This window comes from Sapajus apella, unplaced genomic scaffold (assembly GCF_009761245.1).
Source record: "Sapajus apella isolate SASKATOON/1434 unplaced genomic scaffold, GSC_monkey_1.0 scaffold8, whole genome shotgun sequence".
NCBI classification, from domain to species: Eukaryota; Metazoa; Chordata; class Mammalia; order Primates; family Cebidae; genus Sapajus; species Sapajus apella.
Genome location: NW_022436948.1, coordinates 46,454,304 through 46,475,125, shown reverse-complemented (window position 1 = coordinate 46,475,125; position 20,822 = coordinate 46,454,304). Strand labels below are relative to the sequence as shown.

Sequence of the window (20,822 nt, the reverse complement as noted above, 5' to 3'; positions counted from 1 at the left end):
GTTGGAGATCCTCTAACACAGGAGGAACTCAAAATTTTTGTCAGCACAGCTCTTCCAGCCAACAGCAGAGCCAGTCCAAGCCCAGAGCCAGATCCCCTGGTTCTGGAATTGGTTCTGACACCACCTAGCCTCCTAGCCTCTTTGGTCATTAATTCATTCACATGTACTATGAAGGAAGTGGACTGAAACACCTCAGAGGGTCCCTTCTAGGTTTAAAGTACTAGGAATACACCAAAACGAATATGTTTTGTGACACAAAGTAATCCTTGGCTTGATGTTTTGTTGCATGACTATTGACAGTAGAATTAGCCCCCAGAAGATGAAATGGTCCTGCTCCTCTGACTAACTCAAGGGCACCACAGGTAGGAACATCTGTTGCCTTTGTTTTTTGCAAACCTGCTCAGGGGCCTTTTACGAACCTTTGATCTGCTGTTGTGGGTTCCAAAATTTCTACTTTGAGGCAAGATCATAGTACAGCAGCCTCTGCCTGAAGCCAGGAAAATCTAGGAGGATATAAAATTTGAAAAAACAGTTCTTATCGGTATGCAAGCCTTTGGCTTAATAGCACCTGAATTATGCATTGTACACATAGATCTATAACTAAGAGTGCTCCAGGCTTTTCACTCACTACTGGAAAGAGGATTTCCTCAGGTAAGCTTTTTTGTAAAGGAAACCTTTACCTACAGGTTTTTATTGCCACCATCCCAACCCTTTGTTACTATAGGCTATTTATATGGGAATCTTCCAGAAAGCGAAAAATATTCAAATCTATTTAAAAGTCTTCTCACTTTAAAGTGTGTTTTTCCAGAGACATCAGAGCCAGAAAATACAGAGGGGGCTGATCAGGAAATGATGAGCTCAGAAGCAGGTATGAGAGCTGAATTCATTCATTGAATCTGTGGCTTAAACAAATCATCTGCCCTCTAGAGTTTGCTTCCTTGCATATTGTTTGGACAGAAGGTAATACCGCCCGTTTTGGATTATTCTTGAAAGATACACAGAACAGGCAAACAATAAGAAAGTTTCAGTGTTGCATGCTCATTTGGCCAGATGGTGAAATGATCTGCAGTGTTCTTTTTCTCGTTCTTTTTGTAGGATAACGGTTTCTGCCATGTGCTTTATGGATTTCAGCAGGTTTCCTCTTGACACTCAAAATTGTTCTCTTGAACTGGAAAGCTGTAAGTCTCACTTCCTGGTGGAGTGAGTACATCATTTGAACACATCATCACATATTTACATGTAAATAAGCATGCCCTTAACAAGCATTTTAAAATCTTGATATATTTATCCAAAATCAAAACAGTTGTTGGTTTTTTTTTGTTTTTTGTGGGGGGTTTTTGGTTTCTGTTTTTTATGAAGGTTGTGATGGCAGTTTGTCTGTTAAAGAAGATTCAGGGGGAAAGTATTTTGATAATTGTGTATTCTGCAGTTTCCACAATAAAGGAACAGCTCCCTAAAAAGGTCTATTCTTGCTAATGTTACATAGATTGACACAGACTTTTCACATTTGGAAAGCTCTGGAATTAATGTTCCCAGATGAATCACAATCCTTCATTAGGTAGACTTGGATTCCATAGAAAAATCTAGCTCTAGACATAGACACCCTTTATCAAAACCCCATCACAGGGTTCTGAGCTGTCAATCACTTTTACCCATCAGCTATTTTTGATACAAGATCTTAAAAGCTGACTGCAGTTTTTGAAAATGTGTCTGAAATGCTGGGAATCTCAACAGATGTCTAGTCCACAAATGCTCCGCCCCAAATCCGTTAGAAACTTTTTGTACCACTATTTGACTTTAGAAAATTTCTTGTAAGATTGGCCCATTTTGGAATTTCATCCAAGGAAACAAAAAACAAAGAGGGACTAACAGGCTGGAGTCAGGCCCGTGACAGTGAGGGGGTGCTATGGTGTCACTCTGAGGCCTGGCTTAATACTCTAAGAGAATGCACACAAATATGGGAGCAGCCATCTGGGGAGTTTTAGTTCATTGTGTGGGCACAAGATCCACACTATACTAGTCAGCAGGGTCTAACTTTTAGAGATTCTTTTCCCTCTTCCTAAAAGTGTGTGTATGATCAGTTCATTGGCAATCATATTTTTGTCACCTGATATGTTACATGTCATTGGACTAGGCACTAGGGACATGGAGCCACATAAAACATGGTTATAGAACTCATCGAGCTTACAAGAACTTACTCCACTTACAAGTATTTTCATGTTTTAGATGCCTACAATGAGGACGACCTAATGCTGTATTGGAAACACGGAAACAAGTCCTTAAATACTGAAGATCATATTTCCCTTTCTCAGTTCTTCATTGAAGAGTTCAGTGCATCGAGTGGATTAGCTTTCTATAGCAGCACAGGTAGAGCATTTTACATGGGTGATTCATCAGCATTTATTGGACATCTACTGTTTACAAAGCACCATAACCTGTGAAAAGACTGGAATCCAAGCGAGTGTCCCTTTGGCCAAGACCATCATTCCTGTCCTTCACAGGGAGCGACCTCCACCTTTCCACACCTCATTTCCCTCCCCATCCCCAACCCCCGCCATGCAACCACCTCTAACAAGATGCCTTTCTTCCATTCTTGACTCCTCCAGTCTCAATACAGCAGACTGAGTAATCTCTTTGGAACATGAAGTTCAGAATTCTTTCCTGTTCTAAACTTTCCAGTGTTTTTCCATCACATTTATAACAAAATTGAAGTTTCTCAACGTGATCAGCCTCCTGCCTAACGTGGGACTCACCCACTCACCCTGCCCCTCACCACCTGCTACCCTCCTGACACTGGTCTTCTTGCTTGCCGACCTCATTCCATCAGCAGGACCTCTCAGAGCCTGGCCATCTCTTCCCTCTGCCTGGAAAACTTTCCCCCAATATTCTCATGACCAGCTTCCCCACTTCAGTCAGTGCTCTGTTCAAATAGCTTCTCAAACAGTGCTTTCCTAACCAAACCAACCCTGTGTAAAACAGGATTCCTTTCTCACTGTTCCCCGCCTCCGTGATCACAGCACCTACCTTCACCTGAAGTATGCATTCATTTGACTGCTGTGTTTTCTGAGTGCCTCACCAGGACAGGGGTGGGGAATCTGTCTGCCTTGCTCACCATTTCTTCTGCAGCACCTGGAACGTGCTTGGCACATGATAATGCTCAATAAAAACCAGCTGAATGAATCCATCCATAAAGTGCATTGTTGCCCCAAACAAAAAACCCATCCAAAATTGGGCCTATAGAGCAGTCTTTACTATGACAGGTGTATTTCTGAATTGACAAGTTTTATCCAAGACACCTTTTAAAGTTATTTCTGATCCCCATTGACTGAAGCTGGAAGCAGCCTTCTGTTCCGCTCGACCCTCCTCACCCTCCACTGTCATTCCCCTGCTGGATAGTAATGAACTGGGTCATTTTAGGGCAAATCCATATAAAATGCCATTTCAGATTCAATGAAGCCATGCTTAGACCAGCTGGAAAGTGTACCAACAGCCGTCCCTGAGTTTCAGAGCTGTCCTGGCTAGAATGCTTTTACCTCCTCTGCCTGGATGGTGGTTCCTTTTCTCCTCAAAGATTCTCCACTCTGTTCTTAGATCTTGGAGAGTAGTTATCAAATTTTTGTCTAAAAACCTGCATCTTTAAGAGAGAAGTCGAAGTTTACATTGCAGAGAAGTTAAATGATTCTCTAGGAGCAGCAGCTATTTAGCTGTTTAGACCCAGAAGAAATTCTCTGTTTTACCCCATTATTTGTCTACATTGCTTGGGATTCAGCAAATGATGCTATCAATTTTAATCATGTTTATTGCCTTTTTTGATTATATAAGTAACACATATTTATTTCTTTTGATCAGTGATATGTCCCTGGCCCATGGTACATGCTCAAAGGCTAATTATTGAATGAATGAAAAGATGTTAGACAATTTGAGGAGACCTCAGAAAAATTTAAAGGAAAATCTCTTTGTAATCCTACCTTATAGAGATAAACTGTATTATTATTTTGGTATATTTCTCTGATCCTCCTCCTTCTCCTCCGTTTCTCACTTTGCCTTTCTCTATATGAATAAATATAAGCATATATTTATCAGGACTTTTAATGTTCTTCATTAATGCTAAATTAAATTAATATTTAAATAGAATGTATGCAATGAACAACCATGTTATATGTGAAGTATAATTTACAGGATTTTTAAAATTTTACTATTGCTATGATGAAATAACTTTGGCATGTGATACATTATAAATAGATATTTGCAATGTTTAATGCTAATATAATGTACTATATATGAAGCATAGAAATCCAAAAGAATTGTCTCCTGCACAGAACATATACAAAATATACAATAATAACGATGGCATTTCTTTAGCTTTTGGAACACAGTTGTCTATTAACTATATACAATCATTTTCTTAACAAGAAGTTAAATTTTACTTGAAAATTCTAACTTTACCACTAAGTCATTCCATTTGCTCTCCTATAATCTTATTTGTGCTTGTCAGACTTTTTGAGCTCTACCAGGCAGGTCCAACACGAGTTGATTTTTATCTTTTTCTGGTCATGTTTTAGAATCTCTCCAAAGCCAGACACAGTATTGGCATTGAAAAACTTGCCGCTTACAAAAATGCTTACATTTTAAAATGAACTTACAAATCCTTGACATTCAAATGTAGTTATATTTTTAAGAAACAGCATTTTGGTTCCTTAGAAAATGAAAAAATACATATAATTAGGTTCAAATGTACATGCTTTGTGTAGCATGAGATGGAGAGTTATCCATAATACGTTACCATTTTTTTTTAAAGCAAGTTACAGAAGAATACATTTTAAAATTCCCATACTTATTATTGAAGAAAGTATTTATACATATTTATGAGTGTTTATATACATATGTGTGCATATCGTGTGTGTGTGTGTGTGTGTGTGTGTATTAAAAGCCTAGAAAGATTAACAATAGATACCTCTGAGAAGTAGGTACAAATTGGGGAGATTTTCAACACTTGTATGTTTTAATTTGTTACAGTATACTCTTTTTTTTATGACAGAGATTTAAATGGGCTCTGAGAATAGGAAAAATGCAGAAGGAAAGCATTTTAGAAGTTGTATTCAAATATCAAACTAATAATCACATCTGGGTTTATTTAACTATCCCTTAGTTAGGTTTCAGAAAGATTGCATTTAGAAACTTATTTTAATTCGTGAGCATGTGATGGTTCTGCCTCACATCATCCATGAATCATTAATGTTCTGACAGTCAAACTCAAGTGTCTTTTTCAGACTGGTTTCCTGTTGTAGTATTTTAGCTTCCTCAAAAATTATTTTTGATTTTTTTTCACTCCTGTTTTTACAAGTACCAGCCACAACCACCACTCCCAAATCAGCTTTATGGAAAAACTATACACCTGACTCCGGCTATACGAGGCAGAAATACAGTTATAGGACCTTAGTTTCCATTTTATAGCTGAACAACGGGGTCTTTGCTTTTTCATTTTCTTGGTCTTCACCACTGCCATTGCCTCTGTTCAAAAATCACCATGACCTGGCAATATTAACAAGCAGGTGAGGGATTCTGCCTCCTGATCTCTTTCTCAAAATCATGCACTATAAATTTACTAAGAAAAAAGAAGTGGCCCCTGCCCCCAAGGGATGCATTGAATAGTTATTCTTTATCATAGCATAGTCTAGTGGCTGAATGTGTGAAGTACTATAAAGAGACCAGGGAACCAAAGAAAAGAAAAAGAGAGAAAAAAAAAAGAGACCGCCTAAGTTCAAACCCTGTCTCTATCATTTATTAGCAATGTGGCCTCGGACAAGTTGCTTAATCTCTCTAACCCTCTACCTTCTCATCTTTAAGTGGGTTTCATAATACTCTCTACATCGTAGGGTTGTGAGGTTACATGATGTCATATAATTAAGTACCTTAGAATGTTGTCTGCCATATAGTAGATGCTCAATAAATATTAGTTAGTAGCTGTCATCATCACCCTATTTTCATCCACATTGTCTTGATCCTTTGTATTAAGGCCTAGTTTCTTTTTTTTTTTTTTTTTCCAAAGGAAACTTCAGTGCTAAAGGCCTAGTTTCAAAGGGCCATTGAAGGTGACTATCTCTAGGTATAAAAACCTTCTTTATTCTTGTCTTGGGACTCAATACCCAGTTACTGGCCCAGTTCTCCATTTCCCTGGCTACCAAGTCTCTAGCCCTTTTCTCTCTTTTATTAACTCCTCTTCTTTCTACTGTATGGCAAGCTGATGGAGGCAGATGTACCCGCTCCCATCCAAAATGTAGTTCAGATGCAAAAACTGATGGTGCCATGCACATGACAAATGGGCATAAAGTGCTTTATTACTCACATAATGAGGGTTTCTAGAGAGATGGTCGGGCTCGCAAGCAGGTCTGAAAATGGCTTCAGAGAGCCGGCAGGGGCTGCTGGCCTGGGTTTTTGTGGTAGCCTAGTGGGTGCAGCGAAGGTGAAGGCTGCCTGTTGTAGGACAGGATGCATGCTTTGAACTTTTCACTGGTGCCAAAAAAGAGAGACCTAGGCTTTTTATTAGCTTGTTTAGATGCAGAGCAGAAAGAGAAGTTGGGCTTGAGAGCTTTTAACAGTTGAACATCAAAAATAGAATCAGACTCTTTATTGTACTACCCAAAATGAAGGCTTCTTGTCTTTCCTGATAGAGAAATGGGTTCCCCATGACCTGCAGGTTCAACTAAAATACCACCCCTAGTCTAGAACCACAAGGCAGAGCGGCAGTTTTACTTCCTGGTTACTCCACCCCACCAAAAAAAAAAAAAGGACAATTGGTTTTCAGAAAATTATGAATAAAGGATGTAGATAACTAATTTTGTTTCAAGTTAATAATGAACAGAAAACCATATACATGAATACTGTCTTCCTTTTGAATTGCTTTCACAAGTTTTCCTTATTTTAACCTCACAATAATTATATGAAGCAGTAAGGTCAGATAGCTGTTACTGTGCTCTGCAGCCATTACTGAAACTCTCAGTTGTACACAGTGATGAGCTGGGGCTGTGACGTAGGTGATACAGGACAATGAGAAGCTTGAAAAACAGATTACATTTTAACTTTGTAATGTACTATGTGATGTATCTTTTATTACTCCTGGTAATAAAATTGTTTGGTATTCCTGAAGCATCTATCAACTGACAGAGAGAAGCTTGGAACCAGGTAAGGAAAAGAAACATAATGAGCATTTAATTGAGAATAGGGTTCTAGAAGTAGAGTCTGCCAGTTCAGTGTGGGTTGGCCAGATGTATTTCTTAGGCCAAATGCCTAAGTACTTAACGTGATCCAACTAATAGGTTTGCCATCTTAGGTTTCTAAGAAATTACTGCTGAGACCAGTAGAAGGGTTTTCCAACTCTGCAATACCTGTGATTTTTCTTTTATAACTTTTGGCCTGTAGTCCCTGTGTTTTGAATAATGTTATCTGAAAGTAAACAGCATTTATCACAGAAAAAATAATCCTGCTACTCATTCATAAAAGATGTATTTTCATGTTTCCTCATTCATTGCCTTATTTTAGTAAAGATTTAACAAGATTGGCACACAGTTATTGTGAAATAAAGCAAGGTGATAGAAATTAGAAATGTATTAGGAAAAAAAAGGAAAAACCAGGATAGGGTATTGCATATAACCCGGTATGTGGTCATTAAAGAATGGTGCTCAGAGAAGTCCTGCAGATGTCTGAAACTTTGACTTTAAACTTCCTAGTAGTCAATGGGAGAGGTAAACCTGAACAAAATATGTGTGTGGATGTGACCACAAATGGTGCTTTTAATTGGCACAATTAATATTACCAAAATGAGTTTATGTAATTTAAATAAGATGCAAAGAAACATCATCATTTGCTTACTGTTTTGGAGATTTGTCATACACAAATTATGGTATTCATGAGACTTTAAAATGATAAAACTAGCTTATGGATTCCGTTTTCTTTTCCATTTGAATCCCTAGCTTTCTCCATCCCAGGTCAAAATCTAATGACCTACTACCTACTGCGAATCTTGTCATTCAGATAAATGTTTCTTTTCATTTGTTATAGCTAATAAATGGTCTGTTAGCTCTTTTATGCCATCATTAGTCATGTATTGAGGACTTTCCTTCTTGCATAAATGTCACAACACAGCATATTGTGGAGAAAGGTCTTTAGAGGCCATCCCAAAATATAACCACTATTCATCCCTGAACTGTAGGTGTGGAAGTTAAAAGGGACCTTTGAGTCACATAATTAAGCAGACTGTAGTTCAGCTCGTTTAACAAACACTGATGGAGTGCCAGGCCCGAACATGGAGATGAGGATATCGTGTTCCGTGTCCCCAAGAGCTTGGAGTCTCAAGAAGCAGGTCATTCACTAAGTGCAGTGTTTCTAAGAGGAAGCTCGCTCTAATGAACACTTTGGCTTTTTTCCATAGGTTGGTACAATAGGCTTTTCATCAACTTTGTGCTAAGGAGGCATATGTTCTTCTTTGTGCTGCAAACCTATTTCCCAGCCATATTGATGGTGATGCTTTCGTGGGTTTCATTTTGGATTGACCGAAGAGCTGTTCCTGCAAGAGTTTCCCTGGGTAAATCTTTCCCCATCTTTATAAAATGTTAACATGGAAGAAAGTTCAAGGGAAGTAAATAAAATGGGTGATACATGGAGAGGAAAAGAGAGTGGTGGTTTAGTAGGGATAGTCAGAGATGAACATGTAGGTTGCAGTATTTATCTTGACATCTTCAAGAGCAAATTGTAATTGAGTGATTTCCTTGGGAACCCAGATTTTAAGTATAAAGGCTTTGCTGACTGACCTGCAGCTGGAAGATAGTAAAGAAGGAGGGTGAAATTATAAAGCATAAACAGCCTCACTTTAAATCTTGTCTCTTCTTTTTTTAAGAAAATCTCCCCATGCATTATCTAAGTCCATTTAGCATTTCATGACAAACCCTTACATCACAGAAAGGAAGGCCGTCAAAGTAATTCACACTATACTGTAAGTGTATTAATAATAAATTGCCTTGGTGGGTTAACAAGAACGTGGAGGGGATACTTGAATTTGAAAATATGAATACTGATTAGAAATTAGGACTTAATCAAAAGGCCAAAATCAGAAACAACCACAGAGGAATTTCAGGTGCAGTGGCACATTAGTTGGCAAGAGATTTTAGGTGGAGAGACGTTGCCAGCCTCATTAAGTCACTACGCAGGGGTGATTATCTACACCATCTAGCATGCTGTATGCCTCTATCACACACGCTGATTTATGGGAGCCATTTCAGACCCACTTAGCAGTTATTGAGATCTTAGAAAGCAGAAGATGCCAAGCTAAGAACTTAGATGACATGTTACTTAATGAGAACCCAAGAGATAATTCCACTTGCCTTTTTTGCTGGTCAGGGCAGAGCCCCCTCATTTTATCTGATGTTGTTCTTTGATTTGTAGTGCTCCATCTAGAGAGAAGATTGTTATTATTATAATAATTGTTGCAATTACTGTAATTATCACAATTCATTCCAGAAAGGATGGTTTGTAAGTTAATGTTCACAAATTATATGCATGCTTCAAAAGATCGTTTGAAAGACATAAATGATTAATATTAACAATTTGCTCACCTCCTTTTCCCTATTAAAAGATTCAATTTACAAGCATTTGAGACTTGAATATCTTCAAGGAAAAAATACCATCTGAAGAAGTAAATTATTTGGACTGTTTCTTCACACCAGAGCGTGTGCCTGACCTCAGTACTGCAGTGTGGCAGCATAGACCCAAATACTAGACCAAGGGCACATTTCCAGCCCTCGAAACACACAGAGAAAAGCACTCAGTGTACAAAGGTTTATGAACATGATTTTCAATCAGATTTCTGAAGTTGACTGCTCTGCTCTTATACTGTGAAAATGACAGCAATAAGAGCCACTTCCATGGAAGGCTGGAGTGAATTGAGAACAGTAAGACACTTTTAAGACACCCTTGAAATTATCTGCTTCTTGCAACCTCGCCTGATCCCTTAGGGTCAGGAAATTGCTATGCAGATTTATATAAAATGCATGCAAATCAGAAGTGGCCCTCTCCCTCTTTTTTAAAAAATTATTTTAATAAGAGAACAGCACTATTCCTATAAAACTGTTACCCTGTCAGGCTTTTGCTTCCTTCCACCCTCACATTTTTTTCAGATACTTTGCTCTCTGCTTCCCTAGCTCTTTGCAAATGACGTGCTACCCAGTTCCCTGGAAGGTCCCTGTGAATGCCTGTTCATCTGGCCCACTCGCCTTTTCTCATCTGCTTCCTTCCTTCACCTTCTCTGCAACATTTGACATTATTGGGCTCCTCTGCAAATCTAGGACCAACTTTAGTGGTCAAGAATTTCAGCCTCATCTTCCTCATCTGCAAAATGAAATTATTAATACTACCTGTTAAAGGTCATTATGAGAATTAAATGGGAGAATTAATTAATTTAATCATGTCAACTGCCTAGCTTGCTGCCTGGACAAAACCAGCCACATACACAATGCGTTAGTTTTCAGTACTCTCCACTAGTCTGGTTTTCTCCTCCTGAAGACTTTTCTTTCCTTTTCTCTTTCCTGCCTTTTCTTCCACTCCTTAATTATGAGTAGCTCCCTCCCAAGGGTCTGCTCATTTTGACTGTTACTTAATGGAAGAAACTTTTTTATTCCAACTTCTGTCTCTATATAAGTATATGCTATCTGGGTACTTTCAGTTGTATGCTGCACTTCCCCTGCAGGTACTACAAGCATTCAGCCTGTTGAGAATTGAGTCTTACCTTGGGAACCCAGGCTTCAGGGACGAAGGATGTCCCACCTGACCTGTAACTGGGCGATAGTAAGGAAAGAGGGTGAAAGTATGAAGCATAAATAGCCTCACTTTTAAATTTTATCTTTTCTTTTTCTAGGTACTCTCCCATGCATTACCCAAGTCCATTTAGCTTTTCCTGACAAACCCTTACATTACAGAAAAAAAAAGAACCTTCAAGCGAATTCACACTGTACTGTTGGTTTCTTCATAATAACTTTGATGGGTTAGCAGAAAAGCCGCTTACTGTCTTCACTTATTCTCTTTACTTCCCCATTCTCTTCAGGGCCTCCGGTTTGTTGAGCCTTTCATATCTGAAACCTCAATTTCCTTCTTAATCTTTAGCAGTGATTCTCAAACTATGGCCTTAGGACCCATTTACACTCTTCAAAGCTAATGAGGACCCTCGAGAGCTTTTGTTGCTGTGGGTCACGTCTATCATTATTAGCCGTATTAGATGTTAAAATAGAATTTGAAAACGTGTTAATTTACTTAAAGCTAGGAATAATCAACTCATTGTAAGTTAACATAACATATTGTATGAAGCATAATTATTTTTTCTAAAACAAAAAGTTTAGTGAGAAGAGTGGCATTTTAAAACATTTTTGCAAATCTTTAATGTCTGCCTTTATAGAGGGCAGTTGGATTTTTATCTCTGTTTCTTCATTTATGCTATTGCAATAGGTTTTGGTTGAAATATAGGGAGAAATCTGACCTCATCAGATACATAGTTTGAAAAAGGAGTAGTATCATAATAGTCTTTCCAGATAGCCTCCCTTCACATGACACCAAAACTCAGCAAGTGATAGTTTCTTAAAGTTTAGTTATAGTGTGCTATCTGAAACCACATCAACAAATATTTTCTACTCTGTTAGATTAGAATCCATTGGTCTACCTTATACTTTGAGTAGATTTTTCCCTGATGCATTGGTTGTTTGGAAAATATTGTTCACTGAGTTATTCAGATCTTCCAAATGTTTACATAATTCATTATACTGGTTTGGATCATAATCTCAAAAGACACAATACCAAATGCCATAATCCTGAATGTTGAAATCCTGAAAGATCAAAATCCCTCAAGTCTAAATCCCTAAAGTCTAAAATCTCAAAAATCACAATCACAGGATAATTGTACCATGTTAGGCCAGTCCTTGGGCAGTATCTTCATGCAATTGCCTATAGCTTATCGCTGCCTCATACATGAAATTTTCTTTTTAGTTTTTGGTCTCTTTTTCTTGTTTTTTTTTTTTTTTTTTTTTTTTTTTTTTTTTCTAGTTTTAATTGTCAGAATTATATTTCCTATAATTTGCTATGCTATATATTTTATCTTTGCATCATTTCTAGTAGTGGAGATATAAAGTTAGACTATTAGGGAGTTCTAATTTGTATTAGCCTTTTTGCAAATTTAGCTCCCTCAAAGTGCATTATCACATTAGCTTTGTAAGTATTGTGCATGTATGTAAAAATGTTGAAACTTTCTCAATAAATGAAGACATGTCATTTTTGTACATCTGCATTTGTGAAAGATAAAATTTCATGAGATCTCAGCTCTTTGGGTGACTGCATATGTGGTGACCATCATGGTTTTTGATCAATCCTCAGAGACAGGTTGTCCATCACGATGTTTCAGATGACCACAGTTACAAAGCCGGGTACCCACAATGACCCACTATAGTGATACGCATTTGTATGTTTCCCTTTTGACCTATTTCTGCATCAGTATGGTTCATCTGCCCATAACAGCTGTACCTCTGCAACTGTAGTCAGTATACCTGTTTATGCTTACAGAAATACGTGTTTTATTATTGCCTGTTTTACTGTGTAAAGTGGCTTATGAAGTGTTATTTTTTTATGTTTCTCAAATAAATTACCTTTTTAAAATATAAATAGGTTTCACATTTTCCAAAATTATTTTTAGAACAATATTTTCAGGATTTTGATCTTTCAAGATTGTGATTTTTAGTATTTTAGACTTTAGAGATTTTGATCTTTGGGGATTTCAACATTTGGGATTATGGAATCTGGAATTGTGTCCTTTGGTATTGTGATTGGTTCCTCCTCCCCACCTGTTTTTTTCTGTCAAAATCCTTCCATCTCTACATGGCTGAAAGCCTTTAGTGGTGACTCCAAGCACACATGGTCACTCTCATCTTTGAACCCACGGTTCTTTGTGTATCTCCTAAGTAGCTTACTTCCTCTATTTCATGTTTTGCTGTGGGGCAGGAGTGGCTTGTCTTTCGACCTCTATTAGAATGTGAGCTCCGTAAGGACAAGGATCACTATTACCATTTTTGTTGTTCCTTCAGTAGGTAGCGCAGTGTCCTCCTGCACGTACTTCATGTTCAATACGTAGTTGTTAAGTTGCCGGTGTTTAGTCCAGCATATTTTTAGTTGCTAACTGGAAACAATAAAGGGTGACTCATTTGCTGGTGAAGACCCTCCCACATTTGCCATGCTTCAGGTAAAGAACAGTAGAGGGTGCTTAGCGTTTAGAAGTATGCACTGTGATTATGCAATTCTTGGCGGGGCGCGGTGGCTTACACCTGTAATCCCAGCACTTTGGGAGGCTGAGGAGAGCAGATCACGAGGTCAGGAGATCAAGACCATCCGTGAAGCTTAATACCGTGAAACCCCGTCTCTACTAAAAATACAAAAAATTAGCCGGGCGTGGTGGCACATGCCTGTAGTCCAGCTACTAGGGAGGCTGAGGCAGGAGAATCGCATGAACCCAGGAGGCGGAGGTTGCAGTGAGCTGGGATTGTGTCACTGCACACCAGCCTGGGCGACCGAGTGAGACTCCATTTCAAAAAAAAAATTAGCTGGGCATGGTGGTGTGTGCCTGTAATCACAGCTGCTAAAGAGGCTGAGGCAGGAGAATCGCCTGAATTAAAGGTTGACAGATGAAATATCTGTCGGAGGTTGCAGCGGGCCGTGATGGTGCCACTGCACTCCAGCCTGGTGACAGAGGGAGACTGTCTCAAAAAAGAAAAAGAAGTATGCACTGTGATTAGGCAATTCTCATAAGAGATAATAGCTACCATAACTTGGAATGCGTGATGGGTCAAAAATACTATTATGTCTCTCCATTCAATTTGGTATGGAGAGAATGTGAGACAATTATGGAGTTGTTCAAGGATATTTAAATATTATACTTTCTCCTCTCATTTTCACTTTCTCCTCCTTTTCTTGCCTCCATCATCCTTGCTTGATCCCTATGCATGAGGTATTCCATTCTCTACAGAATGCATTAAGTAATGGGCTCATTTACTGGAAAACAGATACGGCAGAGGAGGCTTTCAGACCTGTAGTTACTCTCAGAGAAAAATCATCTCCTAACAGAGGATATGCCATATATGCTTTAAAAAGGGAATCCTTAAGGAGCTGGATAAGAGCAGTTCATTTAACCACCACAGAGATACCAGAATTTCTAGTTACACTTATTCGTACTCTTATACCGCCTTCATGGGAAATGGTTATCAGTTTCTGGTCATAGACTAATGTTGGAATGTCAGGCCACCTTCCTTTCCTTCATATCATGTAACATTTTCTTTCTACCTAGGCCTATATGAAAAATATATGTACTCACTTGAAGGTGAATATAACACCCCCTCCCTCCAAAAGAACCACCTGCAACACAGTTATTGAGGGGGTGAACTCAGTGGTGTCATAAGTGACGCCTGTCTGCCCTACCGCTGTCATACCAGTCAATGAAACTCTCCACCATGCATGGCTAAAAATAGCCAATGAAACGGAATGATCAGTAATTCTCCCCAGACTAAAGTGTTCTTAAGACCCCATGCATGTCTTTAAAAGTGAAAATGGTGAAGCTGCAAGAGCTCAGAGGAGTTGAGTCAAAGGGTCAGACTAAATATTTTCTCACAGCACTTTGCTAACTATGCATAGCAACGTCAGTAGCGGGGGAAGATAATTTTCTAATCCAAACACATGAGCTTCCTTCGACTAAATGGTTGCTTCATATAATTCAAAACTCCTTTATTGGGATGTTAACTTTAATGGGTTTGGAAGGACTGCTATTTGTCAAGATTGATGTATCTTTGAGGGGTGGCTCAAGACATAATAAGTGTGTTTAATGTAGCTATAATACTCCTGACTTCAAGTTCTATTGCTTCAGGAATTTATATCTCAGTTTTCTCATTATTCACTCCCCCTACCTAACAATCACTCCTCTCCGCTCTAATCCTTTTTTTTATTGCTCATCTGAAAGAAGGAAAATCCAGAATGCTGGTTTTAAAATAAATAAAGCTATAATAAATTAGTTGGACTAAGTACCCTTTTAAAGAAAATGATTAATGGTTTATTGCTCTCTGGCAAATATAGATAGTGCAATTCCTTTTTATTTGCCTGGTAGTTATCAATTTCAAATACATGACAAGACCAAACACAAACTTGTGTGTTTGTTCTAAACTCTTATTTTGTCCACTAAGCTCCATATTACTGTACATTGAGGAAAACGTTCGGTTCTATCTTTTCTATCTTAGAAAACCGGTAAGAGAAGACATTAAAAATTTTTCAAACAAATGAGGTTAGCACTGAGTAGGAATATTAGTTCATGATTCCTTCACTTCCTGCCAGTGAAATCTTGAAGACAGTAAGGCATTGCCTCTTGGCATAATTCTGCACTCTGAACAGAATTTGCATTCTGCTCTGACATACGAGGTAATTCCTTTGCCACCCTCAGCTTTTATTTCTTTTCTGCAATGTGTGCCTAATTATTTACCTAGATGTGTGATGGGTAAATATTTGATAAAAGCAAGCAGGTTTTATTTAATAATCTTGGCTTCTGCTATGCCTGTAATGTTAATAGAAATTCCATGCTTAATAAAATTCCATGCTTCGAGTTCATTCCTTGCTTCATGTTTATGTAGGAAGTGTTTTACAGCCAGAGAATGCAGACATCACCCTCTGATAGGCAGACTGTTGATCGTACCATTGTTGGGGAGACCTGGGACTCCATGAGGTAGTGGCCTGTGTCCAATGCTAAGAGCTGGAATAGCATTTAGGTTTCTTATTCTGGAGTTCAAATCGGTGTGAAGGTGAGAATCCAGGTCCTCCCATGGTACTGTCCAATTGCCAAGTTGTGTCGATCTTGATCATACAAACTAAAAACTTTGTTTGAAATAGAATGACTCTAAAGAATTGTTACTGTGTTTGATATGGGGCTCTCTCAGATGAGAGCTTCACAGAATTATTACAGAAAGGATAGGATGTGTTGGTGAAAGCAGTCCACATGCTGTGGCTGTACATTTAGGAGTAAATCACAGTGCTCTTCCTGCTGTTTGGGACTCTGTCTGTTGACATTAAAATGTCCTCACAACTTATAAAAATCATTAAGGATTCCATTTGCACCTCCCTGGTGGGAAATTAAGAAATAAAACCATGCCAGCCAGTGTACATTTCAGATATTTACAGTAGTATGCTTTCTCTCCAGGCGGCACTCTTGCAATATCCCTCTGAGAAATAAATGTAGACATGGAATGGCCCTCCCCATGGCCAGCATTTTATTAAGGAAATCTCAGAGTCACTTATTCCTCCATTTCCCCCCAGAACCTTGATCTTCTTAGCTCTGATGATCAGGCCAGAGAACAAAGAAGTAAAAGGAAGAGGGAGGAAAAACGAAAGGCAAGGGGGAAGGTAACAGAAGGAGAGAAGAAGGGAAGAGAAGAAAAGGGAAGTGGGGAGGGGCAGGGAGGAGAAAGGAGGGGAACGGGGAAGGGGGTGCAAGGGAAAAAGTGACTGGAATTCAGCAGTTGCTCAGTAAATGTTTACGATGAATGAACCCCCACTAGCACACTTACACTCAGAATCAATGGAACTGTAGCTTCATTAACAAAGGACAAAGAGAATAACGACTTTTAAAGTATTCTCTGTGAGAGGATAATATAGAGAATAGCAATTTTGAATGCTACTAAAGATCACTCGAGAAGAAATAAGCTCCCCGGAAACATGAAATATTACAGGTAGACATAAAGACAGGTTATGAACAGTAAAAATTGCGAAGGAGTGGGAGAGGTTGGAGGAAATGATTTTAGAGTTTTTTAAATCGAATACATGTTTACCTTTCTGGGATGCTTAGAAGAGGCCCATCGGAGGATAGAAAATAGAAATGTCAGAGTCTGGTCTCTGTGAAGTCTTTAAATGGAGGGAAAAAATCCTTCTGTAAAGGTGAGGGCAAGAAAAAGCGACAGAAAAAAAAACCCGATGAGTGTCTTGTTGGCTTGAGACAGATACTTGGGCGGTGTACACACACCTTCCCTCCTCTTGGATCCCCAGATTGATATTGTTCTAGGAAATGCACCCCTGGTGTAATTCAGCACCAGATCCTGGAAGTGAATGGTTGTCACTAAGCTTGTCACTGTTCTCAAATGGCAGGAATCACCACAGTGCTGACTATGTCCACGATCATCACGGCCGTGGGCGCCTCCATGCCCCAGGTGTCCTACCTCAAGGCAGTGGATGTGTACCTCTGGGTCAGCTCCCTCTTCGTGTTTCTGTCAGTCATTGAGTACGCAGCTGTGAACTTCCTCACTACAGCGGAGGAGCGGAAACAATTCAAGAAGACAGGGAAGGTACAGCCTTGCTTTAACGATCAGATTCCTTGGGGAATGTAGAAAAGACTACCTTATCAATCGCCCTCTCTTGACAGTGTGGTAAGCCTTTGTTCTAAGTGCATATGCTTGGCAAGAGGCAAGTGTACAGTATGGTGACAGTTCAACATTGAACCTTACTCTCTGCTCTGTGCTGGCTGGTTTTCTCATCCTCACTCACCCTCATCAGGAGTATGGGTGTGTGAAGAATTTCTCTCAATATGCTCCTTTCTCCCAACTGTACACTTTGAGTAGAAGGGGTTGACATACAGACCACATTCTTTGAAGTGGGTAATGGTGATAATAGCTAACATGTAATGGGGGTTTATCACATGTTGGCATCATGCCAAGCATCTCACATGTCATGTCAGTTAACTCCCATAGTAACCCTGGGAGGTCGGCACATTATTGCCCTTGTTTCACAGAGGTGAAGCAAACACAGCCGGGTGGTAACTTGGCCAGGGTCACACAGCTGAAGAGGATCAGGCTTTGCTCCTGGGTCTCCTTGACTTCAAAGGCTGTGTGTGCCCTCTCAACCAATAAACGATATGATTCTCTCCACCGAGAGCCAGCGTTTATTTTTCTCTTCTTGTCACTCGGGAGAGTGGTGGAGCATAAAGGGAGGTTCTCCCCCACGGTATCCTAGAAATGAGGTGCTCTCTGGACTCTAAATGTTATCCATGTTTTTTGTGACATTGTTTAATAAATATAGATAGATTACTCTCTACCTGCTTCATTTCATAGAGGATTTGGGCACCAGTTTCTTGCTCCTACAAGAACTTACATAATTTATTGTACTTCAGAAACTTATAAGAGTCATTCATTCATTTCTAGTCTACTCCTGAGAGAATAAACACACATATGCACATACATATGTGCATATAGTATATATGTATGCATATACATCCTATATAGAGAGTATCTATACACAAACACCCATAACTTCAATGAAATGTATTCGCATTGATTTAAGATTATTTTACATGAGCATTTATACACACCCAAACATTATTAATATTTTTTATACTTCTGAGAGCATCTCATACTTTCAGAGTATTTTGTTGTTTTGTTTTGTTTTGTTTTTTGAGACGAAGTCTCACTCTGTCGCCAGGCTGGAGTGCAGTGGCACGATCTTGGCTCACTGCATCCTCCGCCTCCCGGTTTCAAGTGATTCTCCTACCTCAGCCTCCTAAGTAGCTGCAATTACAGGCGTGCTCACCATGCCCAGCTAATTTTTGTATTTTTAGTAGAGACTGGGTTTCATCATGTTGAAAGAGGCTGGTTTCAAACTCCTTCCCTTGTGATCTGCCTACCTCAGACTGCCAAAGTGCTGGGATTACAGGCATGAGCCACCACACCCAGCCCAGAGTGTTCTGATATCCTCTTCTCACACCAAACCTTTATATCAGCCCCCAGTGTAGATCTTGCAGAGACTATTATCTCTATTTTATAAACGAAGAAGCAGAGTTCTAGTGAAATGAAGTGATTTGCTGACAGATTCTCAGCCAACAGAACTGCAATTGCAATTCAGATCTGGAACGCTTACTTCATCCTTTGATTTTACATCCTTTGAGTCAAAGCTCTAATAAGAGCTGATTTTGTTTTCTGGAAGATGCTTTCATTTCTTTGATGGCAGCATGTGACTATGTTTGCCAGTCACATACACACCCACAGTGAGTGCTATGCAGGTGTAAGGAAAGCAGGAGCACTTAGAGCAGTATGCGCCAGTGGTGTGTGGGCATCACCTGGGTCCTCGGTAAACTCTAATTCAGGAGGTCTGGGGTGGGAACTGAGACTTTGAATTTCTAATAAGCTCCAGGTGATGCTGACGCTGCTGATCTATTTCCCACACTGAATAGCAATGATTTGGATCATCTGTGAAGTGAAAGGTGACAGGAAGAATGTGTAAGGAGGGAAAGAATTTTCTTCATGTTCTATTTTGTTTTTATACAAGAAGTGGCTAACGCAAGAAACAGGCACTGAAGTACTTCTGGCCCCCCTCCATCTAGTCCTTTGACTCAAAATATCCACAACTCCCTGCCCCCATCTGCCACACAACATGTGATTGTTGTGATCTGCCACACACTGCCTGATTGTTTTTGCTTGTTGATATTGTACACAATCTTTTTGTACCGCTATGCAAAGTTTCTTTTCAGGTAATAAGCATCCTCCATTTAAAAAATTATTTTTCAATTTTTAATTGTAAAATTACTACAACTTAGATTTTACAGTCTGAACTGCTTTTAAGTGGGTAGTTCAATAGTGTTAAGTATATTCACTCTGTGGTGCAGCAAATCTCCAGAGCTCTGTCATCTTGCAGAACTGAAACTCTATACTCACTAAACAGCAACTCCCCATATTCCGCTCCCCCAGGCTCTGGACACCACCATTCTAATCATCTTCAATTATCTCAAAGAAATGCAGTTATCTCAAAGGAATGTCCTATTTGCCATTCATATCTTTGTGGTACAAAACGAAGAAATGATTGAAGTCAGAAGTGATGGCAGGCCAGGCACAGTGGCTCACGCCTGTAATCCCAGCACTTTGGGAGGCTGAGGCAGGCGGATCACTTGAGGTCAGGAGTTCCAGACCAACCTGGCCAACATGGTGAAACCCCGTCTCTACTAAAAATACACAAATTAGCCGGGCGTGGGGTGGGCACCTGTAATCCCAGCTACTCGGGAGGCTGAGGCAGGAGAATTGCTGGAACTCGGAGGCTGAGGTTGCAGTGAGACAGGATCACACCACTGGACTCCAGCCTGAACAACAGAGTTAGACTCTGTCTCAAAAAAAAAAAAAAAAAAAGACATGATGGTAAACTAATTCCATCACATCCCACCATCCAGCACTATTCACCCTCCACCACCATCTACCAACACCACTACCCACCACCCACTACCACCACTCACCACCCATCATTTACCACCCACCACCCACCTTCTACCCATAACCACCATCCACCAACACTACCACCCACCACCAACCACCACCACCTTCTACCCATAACCACCGTCCACCACCACCACCACCCACCATCCACCACCACCACCACCACTCACCACCTATCATTTACCACCCACCACCCGCCTTCTACCCGTAACCACCATCCACCAAAACTACCACCCACTGCCCATCACCACCACTCACCACCCATCACTTACCACCCACCACCCACAACAACCCTCTACCCCTAACCACCATTCACCAACACCACCATCCACCATCCACCACCACCACTCACCACCCACCACCCATCATTTACCACCCACCACCTACCTTCTACCCATAACCACCATCCACCAATACCACCACCCACCACCCACCACCACCACCACTCACCACCTATCATTTACCACCCACCACCACCTTCTACCCGTTAACCACCATCCACCACCACTACCACCCACCACC

At 39.9% G+C, this 20,822-nt stretch overlaps 1 protein-coding gene across 1 annotated transcript in view; it reads left to right on the top strand.

Annotated features, from left to right (window-relative positions):
- GABRR3 (gamma-aminobutyric acid type A receptor subunit rho3) overlaps positions 1 to 20,822 on the top strand; it is a 74,947-nt gene that overhangs the window by 27,555 nt on the left and 26,570 nt on the right. Inside the window, exons 5-9 of the mRNA XM_032276665.1 lie at positions 1,096 to 1,178; positions 2,227 to 2,367; positions 8,429 to 8,581; positions 17,197 to 17,393; positions 19,785 to 19,908. Coding sequence (XP_032132556.1) covers positions 1,096 to 1,178; positions 2,227 to 2,367; positions 8,429 to 8,581; positions 17,197 to 17,393; positions 19,785 to 19,908 — 698 coding nt within the window. The remainder of the gene's footprint in view (positions 1 to 1,095; positions 1,179 to 2,226; positions 2,368 to 8,428; positions 8,582 to 17,196; positions 17,394 to 19,784; positions 19,909 to 20,822) is intronic.